At 43.1% G+C, this 12394-nt stretch overlaps 2 protein-coding genes across 2 annotated transcripts in view; both read right to left on the bottom strand.

The window, feature by feature from the left end:
* The window catches only part of LOC103262821 (NADH-cytochrome b5 reductase 1), a 22344-nt gene extending 11168 nt beyond the window's left edge, over positions 1–11176 (bottom strand). The window contains exon 1 of the mRNA XM_021713612.1: positions 11172–11176. The gene's annotated coding sequence lies outside the window, so the exon portion shown is untranslated. The remainder of the gene's footprint in view (positions 1–11171) is intronic.
* Positions 9274–10086, bottom strand: LOC103262832 (alpha-1,3-mannosyl-glycoprotein 4-beta-N-acetylglucosaminyltransferase-like protein MGAT4E). Its single transcript, XM_008060479.1, has one exon. The coding sequence runs from the start codon at positions 10084–10086 to the stop codon at positions 9274–9276; it is 813 nt and encodes a 270-aa protein (XP_008058670.1).
* Positions 11177–12394: the final 1218 nt, after the last annotated feature.

Below are 12394 nucleotides of genomic sequence, written 5' to 3'. Positions count from 1 at the left end.
CTGGGTGACAGAGTGAGACTCCAACTCAAAAAAAAAAAAAAAGTGGTGAAAGTGAGTGTCCTTGCTTTGTTCCCAGTTTTAGTGAGAAAACATTCAGTCTTTTACCATTAAATATATTAGCTGTAGGATTTTTTTGGGGGTAGATAACCTTTATCAGGATGAATAAGTTTTTTTTTTTTTTTTGAGTTGGATTTTCACTCTGTTAAGTAGCTGGAACTACAGGCATGCGCTACCATGCCTGGCTAATTTTTAATTTATGGCAGAGACGAGGTCTCGCCAAGTTGCCTGGATGGGTCGTGAACCCGCGGGCTCAGGCAATTCACTTGCCTCAGCCTCCCAGATTGCTGAGATTACAGACTGAGCCACCGAGCCCAGCCAGAAGTTTCTCTGTACTCCTGAGTTGTTTTTTTTTAAATCTTGAATGGATGCTAAACTTTGTCAAGTGTTTTATGCTACCTCAATTGATAAGATCATTTTTGCACTATTACATGATGGATTACATTGATTTTTAAAAATTGAACCTGTATTGCTGTCCTCAGATAAATCCCACTTACTTGTGGTATGTTATTCTTTTTCATTTATTGCTGGATTTAATTTGCTAATGGTTTGCTGATAATTTTTATGTTTAAGTTCAGGAGAGATATTGGGCTGTAGTTTTTAAATTGTTGTACTGTGTTTGTCTTGGTTTCTTTTTGTTTTTTGAGGCTGGAGTGCAGTGGCATGCTCATGGCCACCCCAGTGTCAACCTACTGGGCTCCAGTGATTCTTCCACCTCAGATTTCCAAGTAGTTGGAACTACAGGTGCACACTACCACACCTGGCTAATTTTTTTTACTTACTGTAGAGACGAGGTCTTACCAAGTTGCCTGGGCTGGTCTTGAACCTGGAGCCTTGGGCAATCCACTCGCCTCAGCCTCCTGAAGTGCTGGGATTATAGACTGAGTCACTGAGCCCAGCCAGTTTTCATTTTAAATAAATAAATAATTAATTAATTAATTAATTTGCAGTGGAACAATCATGACTCACCGCAGCCTCAACCTCCTGGGCTCAGGTGATCCTTTCACTTCAGCCTCCTGAATAACTGGAACTACAGGTACATGTCACCATGCCTGGCTAATTTTTAAAATTTTTTGTAGATGAGATCCAGGCTGGTCTCAAACTCCTAGACTCAATTAATACTTTCACCTTGACTTCCCCAAATTCTGGGATTACAGGCACAAGTCACCATGCTTGGCTCTGGTTTTCACTGTTTAAAAGTCACAAGTCTGCAGATAGTCCTGGGTGAATCTCAGTGATTCATGGAAGTCCTACTGGTGGGAGGAAAGGTAGACAGTTGTTATCAGGGAGTTTTATTTTTTCCTTCTCAGATGAGTCACTTCTTTTTTTTTTTTGAGTTTGAGTTTGAGTCTCACTCTGTCACCCAGGTTGGAGTGTAGTGGCATGCTCACAGCCACAGCAGCCTCGACCTGCTGGGCTCAGGTCTGCTTCAACCTTCCAAGTAGCTGGAACTACAGGCACACACTACCATGCCCAGCTACTTTTTAAAATTTATTGTAGAGATGAGGTCTCGCCAAGTTGACCAGGCTGGTCTTGAACCTGTGGGCTCAGGCAATCCTCTCACCTCGGCCTCCCAAAGTGCTGGAATTATAGGCATGAGCCAGTGCACCCAGCGGGCCACTTTTTATCTCCTCCATTGACACCACTTTGGTCTACTCTAAACCATCTTCCCTAGCTTGGATTCCTACAGGAGCATCCTAATTGGCCCTGTTTCCATCCTTGTTCCTCTAAAGTTTCTACACCACAGGTAAAGTCATTCTTTTCTGATCTTTTTTTTTTTTTTTTTTTTGTTGAGTTGGAGTCTCACTCCATCACCCAGACTGGAGTGCAGTGGCTGCTCCCAGCCACCGCAGCCTTGACCCGCTGGGCTCTGGTGATCCTTCCGCCTCAGCCTTCCAAGTAGCTGGAACTACGGGTGCGCGTTACCATGCCTGGCTCATTTTTAAAAAATTTATTGTAGAGATGAGGTCTCGCCAAGTTGCCCAGACGGCTCTCGAACCCACGGGCTTAGGCGATTCACTCACCTCGGCCTCCCAAGGTGCAGGATTACAGGCTGAGCCACCGAGCCCGGCCTAAAGTCATTCTTTTTTAACTTCAGCCAGATCATGTCAAATCCCTCGACTCCAATCCATGCAATCCTTTTTTTTTGAGTTGGAATCTCACTCTGTCGCCCAGAGTGGAGTGCAGTGGCCGCTCCCGGCCACCGCGGCCTCGACCCGCTGGGCTCCGGCGATCCTTCCGCCTCAGCCTTCCAAGTAGCCGAAATTACAGGCATGCGCTACCACGCCCGGCTGATTTTTTTATTTATTGTAGAGATGAGGTCTCGCTGCCCAGGCGGGTCTCAAACCCGCGGGCTCAGGCAATCCACTCACCTCAGCCTCCCAAAGGCGCGGGATGACAGGCTGAGCCACTGAGCCTGGCCCCTGCCATCCTTATGCCTCATACTTACTTGTTAAATTCATCATTCCTCTCTCCCACTTTAGGATGTAGCTTAGGAGGGCAGCAGTCTTGACCTGTTTATTGATGAATTCCATGTGCTTAGAACAATGTAATAATAAATGAGACGACTCTTTAGAAAAAATTACACACAAAGAAAATATAATGACAGATTGCTACTCTTTCATTAGGAGGTCAAGCAATCCCTAAGCATAGTGTCGCTGCTCGGATGACTTGCCACACTTCTGTAAATCCGGTCGGTAAGGAAACACTAGGCCTTTTATGACCCACAACACTGCAGGCAGCATGGGCTTCATGTTGCAACAATTCTCCTTGTCCCCCAAGTTCCAAGGGGGAACACGGTGAGGAGGGTGATGCAGAGTGGGTCTGTGTACATCCACATGCCGAGCACATGGCGGATCTGTGTCACAGCTAAGAAATGCTAAGGTTAGGAAACCCCTAATCTTATAAGGGGACTACTGGCAAACCTGCCAGCCTTTGCCCCATAGGGAAACATTATCTTTATCTTGACTAAGAAAGAAATCTCCAGAAAGGGAGGGGAGATTATACTATGCCAAGTATCACTAGAGAACCCTGCCTCTAAATCTTTCCAGAGGTACTCACTGTCTTTGTAATCTAATCTGTCCTCTGTCCTGTAGGGAGAGACTACCTCTAGCTTCTAAGGCTGTTTGCTGTTTTCCATTATAATCCTTTTGCTGCTGTTTTACTTGATCTTCAATGATTGATGGCCAGGCCTCATTTAACCTGGCCCATCAGCAGCCTTTGATCTAGTCAATTATTCCATCCCCTTGAAACACTGTCTTCACATTGCATTCGCTTGGTTTTTCTTTTGAGTAGGAATCTCACTCTGTTACCCAGGCGGGAGTGCAGTGGCGTGCTCACAGCCACCACAGTCTTGACCTGCTAGGCTCAGGCAATCCTTCCGCCTCAGCCTTCCAAGTAGCTGGAACTACAGGAGTGTGCCACCACACCCAGCTAATTTTTTTATTTATTGTAGAGGCGAGGTCTCACCAAGTTGGCCAGGCTGGTCTTAAACCCCTGGGCTCAGGCAGTCCTCCCACCTCTGCCTCCCAAAGTGCTGGGATTGCAGGCATGAGCCACCCTACCCAGCTTCACTTGATTTTTCTTTCACCTCCACATTGACCTTTTCTCACTCTCTTTTGCTTGTTTCCCTTCAGCTGCTCAGCCTCTTAGTGTTGAAATGATCCAGGGCTCAGTCCTTGGATCTCATGGTTTTATATGCTGATGAATCTCAAGTTTTCCAACCTGGAGGTCATTAGAAATCTTGACAAGAACAATTTGAGTGATTGAATGGCAAGGACAAAATCCTTGATTGGAGAGGATTTAAGAGCGAAGTTCACAGATTAATAAAATATAGGTATAGGACTCAGATTGTCTTCACATTACAAATCCCTTATATTTGACCAGACACACAAATCTAAATTCAAAGATATTATTTTAAAAGTTTAAGACTATACATTCATAAATTCTGTCCTTTATAGATATTTTTCAAGACATATTTGATGTACCATGACTTACTCACTGAGCTGATGGTTTAACCCTTTGTGGTGGGAAGAATTTTTTTTTTTGACCCATTTGCTGTTTGAAGAATCTAGTCTTTCCTTGCATAATCTTGACATTTTCTGATTTTACTACAGTTGTTTAAATGTAGTCTTACCCTGTCATGAAAGCAGATGCTGATTTATCAAAGAGCAAGGTTTCTCAACATTGGCACTGTTATTTAATTACAGTTATCACAATTATCTATTCTTTGTTGTCAGAGGCTGTTCTGCCCATTCTAGTTTGCTTAGCAGCATCCTCAGTGCCTTGGGTCATATGACAATAGCATCCTTTAGTTGTGACAACCAAAAATATATCCAGACATTGCTGAATGTCCCCTGGGTCGATGGAGATGGCAGAATCACTCTTGGCCGAGAACCACTGTTGAAGAGAGGATTAGGGAACAATGAAATGCAGGGAGTTTGGGAGGAAGGTCTATGTGGGTAGGGTGGAACTGGGGAGCAAAACCAAACACTTTTTTGGCTCATTTTATTTTTGCCTTTATTCTGGCTTTTGTCATTCTTTGTAATTTGAAACAGTTCGAGTTCTCTGGGAATGCTATGTCTGTTTTCAGCTTCTGTGGATACTTGTGCATTTTTCTTGGGATGGCACAGGTTGGGGGTAAGGAGTCAATATCTGGAGAGAATTAATGCCTCCCATGGCACAGAGAGACTTGGAAACTACTGAGATCAATTGTCTTTTTTTCCAAATTGTTTCTTTAATCTTCATTTTCCTGTTTCCTACCCCTCATTGTGAGTGATGCTAGGCCTTGATCAGTCTTTGGTAAGGACAATGGTCTGAATCAAGTCCAAGTTCTTCACGCCCCTTTAAGCACTGTAATTTGTCAAAGGAAAAAGGGAGAAATGGTATTCCAGGAAGTGAGTAGAGTGTAGGGTAGCAGGTAGCAAATGAGCTGGCAGATATAGGTAGTGATTAGACTGTATTCTTGCAAAGAATTAGAAGTTAATCCTTTAAACAAAATGACACTGGTAGTATTACATAATATAAACAGATCTTGGTACATGTCTGCTACTGTTTTAAGTGTCTTTAATGAATTAAATCATTTAATCCTCACAACCTCATGAGTAGGAACTATTTTTATTCCTGTGTTAAGAGATGAGAAAATGCCTAGAAGGATCAAAACAACTTGCTTAAGAAGTAGAGCTGGCCAGGCGTAGTGGCTCATGCCTGTAATCCTAGCACTTTGGGAGGCCAAGGTGAGAGGATTGTTTAAGCCCAGGAGTTTGAGACCAGCCTGGGCAATATAGTGAGACCGCGTCCCTACAAAAATTTATCTGGGCTTGGTAGTGCAGGCCCATAGTCCCAGCTATTTGGGAGACTGAGACAGGAGGATCACTTGAGGCCAGGAGGATCACTTGAGGCCAGGAGTTCAAGGCTATCATGCAGGCTGGAGCGCAGTGGTGCACTCATAACTCACTGCAGCCTTGAGTGTTGGGATTGCAGAAGTGACACACTGCGGCTGGCCTGTTAGTACTTTAACTATCTTCTTATGTTGAAAGACAGTTTGGTTGGGAAATTAATTGTAGGTTGCTATTTATTTTCTCAGAACATTCTGAAGATACATTTCTTGGTAGATTGTCGCCACTGAATTACCTATCAGTGGCAACAATCTACCAAGAAATGTATCTTCAGATTGTCTTTTGTCTTCATTCATAATGGAATTTTCTTTTCTTTCTGGCTGTTTTCAGTAAGTTCTTTCTTCTTTGGCGTTCTGTATTTTTCTTTGATATGGTGGATTATTTTTTATTTACTTTTCTTGTGATTCATTGAGATTCCTCAATCTAAGGATTGGTTTCTTTCATCAGTTTTGGAAAGTAGTTTTTATTTACTATCTTTTTGGAAATTGCTCCTCTCTAATTCTCACTTCTCTTTTTGGAATCCTGATTGAAATTATGTTTGTCCTTCAGTCTCCTAAACTTCTTAATTTCTCTCTTATATTGTTTTCTATCTCTTTATCTTGTGCTGGATTATGAATAATATCTTTAATTCTATCTTTTAGTTCACCAATTTTCTATTTGATTGTATCTAATCATATTTTTAATGTATCCATTGGTTTTAAATTACAATTAAATTACATTTTTTCTTCTTTAGAATTTCTATTTACTTATTTTTCAAATGTTTTTAGTTCTTTTGTTAGTTGCATATCATTTACTCATATTTTCAATGCTGACTTTTATTTCTGAAAACACCTATTAATATTTTTTAATTCTGTGTATGATATTTAAAATATGTGTAGATTTTATAGTTCTGATACTGTTTTTTTGTTGTTGTTATTTTGGGTTTTTCGTCTTCTTCTGGTTCTCACTATGGGGCCTTATTTCTTTGCATGTTTTATAATTTTTTGTTTGTCTGAGCTCATGCTTTTAAAAAAATTTTAATTTTGAAGATGTGGGGTACAATTCAGGGTTAGGTATTCAGATGTTCATTATGCAGGTACCCTTGTGGATGAGGTGTGCCGAGCTCATGTTTTGTAGAACTTTGCAGGAATTCTCTGAGACCTAGATTTCACCAAAAGATTTGCATTTGTTTTTTATGGCATCTTGACGGGAATGTCAACTTAGGTTGTGATCAATTTACACCATAATCTTGGCTGGAGAGTTGGGAGCTCCTGGCAGTGTTAACTTGAGTAATTGCAAATTTACATAAAGAACAGTTTTTTGGTTTTTTTTTTGAGTTGGAGTCTCACTGTCACCCAGGCTGGAGTGCAGTGGCATGCTCACAGCCACTGCAGCCTTGACGTGCTGGGCTCAGGTGATCCTTCCACTTTAGCCTTCCAAGTAGCTGGAATTATAGGCACATAACACCATGCTTGGTTAATTTTTTGATTTATTATAGGATGAGGTCTCGCCAAGTTGCCCAGGCTGATCTTGAACCCGTGGGCTCAGGCAATCTTCTCACCTCGACCTTCCAAAGTTTTGGGATCACAGACTTGAGTCACTGTTTCTGGCCATGAACAGTTTATGATTAGGAATTACCAGGGAAGATTTTTTCCCTCTCTAATAGGGCAAAGGTGGAAATAGGTAAATTTTATTTCTGTCCCATTTTTTGGTATGTGTTTATGATGAATTTATAGTCCTTTGACACTGCAGCTTTATGTGACAATCTCCCATTATGCTCAGTATCTTGGGCAACCCCTGACATTTTCTCTTGTTCCCTTGCTGTTTAAAAAAGACCTCAATGTCATTGGCTTTGATTAATTCCTTCAAGGCAAAAGGCAACTTAAGTCCTTAGTTACCTCTCTGGATTCCTATTTTGTTTTGTTTTGGTTTTTTTTTTTTGGTGTCTGATAATTCATTTTCTCTTCATTTCCACGATAAACTTCAAAACAGTTTTTAAGTATTACATAAACTATATTTAGTTGTTTTATCAAGAGGATTTTTGTAGGGTTCATAGTTACATAAATGGCCAATGCCAGAGTCCTTCATGTTTCTTTTTGTAATTTTGCTGAATAGAAATGTATGAATGAACAATTTTATATGTATCATATTGAAGTTTGATTTTTTTCATTTAATTATATACTTTGAAGATCTTTTCAAGTCATATATAGTCTTCTAAATAGCAAGTTCCATAACTCTTAATTGAAGACAATTAGAAAAGCAGAATCAAATATAAGAAGCATTTGATTGAAAGCAACAGTGAAGCAATAAAATAAAGATGAATTATCAGGTCAACTCAAAAAAAGTTTCTGCTGGCTGGCTGAGCCCCTATTGGGATTTTTCATGGAAACTCCATCCAAAGACTTCTTTTTCCTTTCATTTTATTAGCCAACCTAAATTGCAAGGGACATGGGAATTTTGTTCTTTTTAGTTTTTATTTAATTTAATTTTTTTTGAGTTGGGGTCTCACTCTGCCGCCCAGGCTGGAGTGCAGTGGCATAACCGTGGAGGATCATGGCTCACAGTAGCCTTGGCCTCCTGTGCTCAGGAGATCCTTCCACCTCAGCATCCCAAGTAGCTGGGACTATAGGCACGTACCACTATGCCCAGCTAATGCTTTGATTTTTTTGTAGAGACAAGGTTTTGCTATGTTGTCCAGGCTGGTCTCAAACTCCTGGGCTCAAGCAATCCTACTGCCTTGGCCTCCCAAAGTGCTGGGATTACTGATTTTTGCAGTGAAGTTTCTTGCTGATGTCATCTATATTTAGTTTACCTTACTATTCATACTGTCTTTAAAATCACCCAACATTAACTATGCACCCAAATATTTGCTAATTAGATACATGAAGGAATGTGTGATCTTAACTCCTTGCTTTCTAGTGAAAATATAAATATTTCGGCTGTAAGTAACATATTGTTTCTTTCCTCAAGAAGATTACAGCTGCTGGTTTAGATATTCTTAACTTTTTAGGAGAAGACATTATCTATTTCAATGCTTTGATGAAAGTAAAGTATCCTCTCCTTAGAAAAAAATACACATATGAGCCTACACCAAAACTGGCACAGAATTCTAGAAAATTAATGGATATTTGAAGCATCCACTCCTGAAACCCAACTCAGCAAACTTTGCTCCAGCAAGGTCTCAAGCTTGGCATGTTGGCGGTTTGGGCCTATAGATGTGTGCTGAAATCTGTTCCACCAATGTGACCATAGTACTATTAAGATGGTTGCCAACTCTAGATAGAGCGATGCTTCCCTCCAAGAAAGACCCTAGGGTGTGATACCTGTGTGTACACAAGAGCAAAGCATTCATGGTAACTCCTCACTCTGGCTCCTAGAAGCCAGAAGGATATTCTTTTCTTTGACCCTCTTCAGACTGTGTCATACACTTAAGCCTAGAAAACTCAGAATTAGGGTGATCACACATCTTGCCTGGGACAGTCCTGGTGTCCTGATTTACATCTATTGTTCTAGTGTAGTTTTTTGTTTTTTAAAGTCATGGTCTCACTCTGTCACCCATACTGGAGTGCAGTGGCATGATCATAGCTCACTGTAGCCTTGAATTCTTGGGCTCAAGAGATCCTCCCACCTCAGTCTCCCAAAGCACTGGGAATACAGCCATGAGCCACCATGCCTGGCCTTAGTAGAGTTTCTTATAGTGCTTCCCTTCACTTCCAAAAATGTCCAAGTTTGAATAATAAATTACATGATCACCCTACTCGGAATGTGCAGCTCTTGACCAATATCTGATTTATTTCTTGTCAATCATGTAGATTCCGTTGCAGAATCTCCACTGTGTCCTCTAACTTTCCTCTTCCTCGGGTTTTGTCCAGACTCTGATCTGCCTGATCAAGAGCCAAGACTTCTGAGATGCTAGCACCACCAGTCGTATACAGCTCAACTCCTCCAAAGAATCTCCTTCAGGAAATACCCTCTGGTCCAAATTTCCTTCCACCAATGGCCCTAGCAAGGAGTAGAGAGCACAGTCTTCGGGGTTCTCCCTGGGACCATAGCCCAGTTCTACCTGCCCCTGCTGCAGTTGATACGAGCCCTGTGTGTCAGAGCCAGTCAGCACTGCTATCCGAATAACTTTTTGTGGCCTGTCCAGAATCACTGTCAAGTGATTGCCCTTTGAAGCATCAAGGGTAGAGTAGCACTCCTCATTCAGAATATAAGCATATTGCGGAACCACATTCTGCAGCGATACCATGTCAGTGAGGACACTGGCAACAGGGTTATCTGGTTCACCAAAGACTGTGTCCTTCTCCATAGGAAAGCATATGTCCCCAAACACAGAATAATTGCCCATGTGGTGGAAGACAGAGGGATTGAAGCGAATTGGAATATTTTGGCCCAAGAGAAGATGAAATTCAGAGAGAAGCAAGTGAACAGGAGTGTCCTGATGGAAGAGGAGGAAAAAAGAGGCAAGGCGGGAGAGGTCACTCGAGTGGAAAACTTTCCCGGAGGCACTCAGGCTGGAAAACTCCAAGGTCACCCAAAATAGTTCTTTCCAGGCTGATAATGCTGAAGAGATGGCAGCAACAAATTTGGGAGTGCAGTGAACATTATCTTCCACCAACAGAAAGTAATCAGAAAGGTTGCTAGCAAAGTTCATGAGGAGGGCATAGTCTGCTTTCTGCCTGGAGTGAAGTGCTTCACAGGGTGAGGAGTGATTCATGTTGCCCAGACCTCCTGAGAGAGGGGAGTCCCCGAGCACACCACGGATCACCAGTAGCTTCCCGGCCTCAATATATGGTGCGAAGAGGCCTGAGATATTGGCAGCTGTTTGGCTGAGCCATTCGGGGTCAGGACCTGACAGGTGAACCAGCACCACGATGTACTTCAGCTCATGTTCTGAGGAAGCCTGGAACACGGACTGCAGAGTCTCCAAGAGGAAGGTCCCACCAGGCTGTTGCATGGAGGAAATCCCCACTGTGAGCAGTTCTGGGGAAACACAGGGAACAGCAGCTCTTAGGATGGTGAAGAGTTCCTAGGACTCTCCTCCCAGGTCTCCCCTTATGCCAATACCTGTGACCATTCACATTTCTTTCCCCCGGGAATACAGAGGAGAGGTTACTCTCTGATCAGAGTTGTGACGTGGTTTCACTAGAACAATACTTTGAAAGACTGTTGGAAGAAGCTTTCAGAAGGACAAGGCTCTCTCTTATGGGAAAGGCCTCCAGGTACCAAAGGCAAATTTGTTGGCTTGGCAAGCTATTTTAGACTGGCCTTGACCTTCAGCATTATCTCAGCTATCAGGGATCAACCAGACCTGGACTAGAGGACCTCAGGGACCTATGTGAGCCTAAGGGGCCGGCAGTCTAGTGAACTCAGACCCGAAGTCCACAGCACCCTCTTTTCCCTCTACCCAGTGCTTTTCCCATGGCTCTCCCTGGCTTCTCTCCCATCCTATCTTCCCCTATCTGGGGACCGCCATGGATGAGCTTCTTTGTGGGATGGCTCCTTCACAGGGTCACAGTGGCTGTCTTATCCTCTTGGTCATTCAAGAGGGACCAGGCGGAAGGAAGACGCACTCAGGATTATAAGCTGTGCAAGTTCTATAGCATGGCTCCCCTCAGAGCTCCCTTCTTTCCTTACCAGATGCCAACTATTTCCCCATTTGGCTCATGTCCCTTTTTTGTTGTGAAAATACTTTGTCTGATCTTCCTCCAGGCTGACTGTTCCCTCCTAGGTACTCACTCTTTTCCTGGGGAGGGACTCCAGCCAGGAATTTGTAGTTGGCATGCTGGAATAAAGGGGAATCTTTCTGCATCTCCTTGAAGGTTCTCAGGTGGTTCTTGATTTCAGAGCTGATTTGCTCCTGAACTGATTGCCAAAAGATGTTCTTCTTTTCATTCTGAGGATAAGACATGTATCAGCACAAATATTTACCCCAGATTCTCTGGAGCCCATTGAGGAGCAATTGTTCCCTTCTAAGGCAAGCCCCAGCATCCAGTCACCAGGGAGGCTGAGTGTCAGGGCTGAGTTACCTGCTCTCCACCTGTTGTGAGAACAGACAGGGCTTTCCAGTAGGAGCCGTGGGGCCTGAGTCAGGAAAGTGGGGCTCCCACATTTGCATAGAATGTCGTTGGGAAGGTCCCAGGTGTATGTAGAATAAGCACTAGCCTGTCCCCACCATGCCCCACATCTGCTTTCTCCTACCATTATCAGGCTGCCAAATGTTGTCTAACTCGTCTTAGGCCTGTGCTGGGTTATGTGAGATGTAATGAAGCCCAGTGCCTGGACCTATCCTTAAGAAACACGCACCCAGTTCCTGAATTCTGACATCCTTTCTTCTCTCAAATCTGACCACGCACACATTTCAGAACCACTTCCCCACATCTACTCTCTGCATTGCTCCTGCTAGTCTAAGATGTTTCAGAAAAATGTAGGCCCAAAGCCTTAGGAGGACCTGTATAGAATTTGGTCTTCTTACTTGCAGATGTTGTCCATGTGGGGAAGTTGCTTTAAACCCCTTCAGGTGAGAAATGAGAAGAATAACATCTCCCATATCAGGCCTTGGTTGGGAAGTGGCGAGCGCCCAGGTGGGCCTCATTGCCTGGTGGTCCTGCCAGTCAACCTGGTCCTCTAAAGCTTATGGTGGTGCCTTGCCCTCTCCACACTTAGAATAGGTCTTTGCCTCCCTGCTCCTAGTCAAACCCCACCCATTTTTCAAGGCTGGATCAGACTTTCTTTGACACTTTCCTGATTTTTCAAGTGTTCTATTCTTTCTTTAATTAATTAATTAAATTTAATTAATTAATTAATTTTTTGAGTTGGAGTCTCACTCTGTCACCCAGACTGGAGTGCAGTGGCCGCTCCCGGCCACCGCAGCCTCGATCTGCTGGGCTCCAGCGATCCTTCCGCCTCAGCCTTCCGAGTAGCCGGAATTACAGACGTGCACTACCACGCCTGGCTGATTT

Source organism: Carlito syrichta, unplaced genomic scaffold, assembly GCF_000164805.1.
Source record: "Carlito syrichta isolate Samal-C Ts95f unplaced genomic scaffold, Tarsius_syrichta-2.0.1 Scaffold304629, whole genome shotgun sequence".
NCBI classification, from domain to species: Eukaryota; Metazoa; Chordata; class Mammalia; order Primates; family Tarsiidae; genus Carlito; species Carlito syrichta.
Note: the sequence above shows the minus strand (reverse complement) of the source record. Positions and strands in the feature narration are given on the sequence as shown.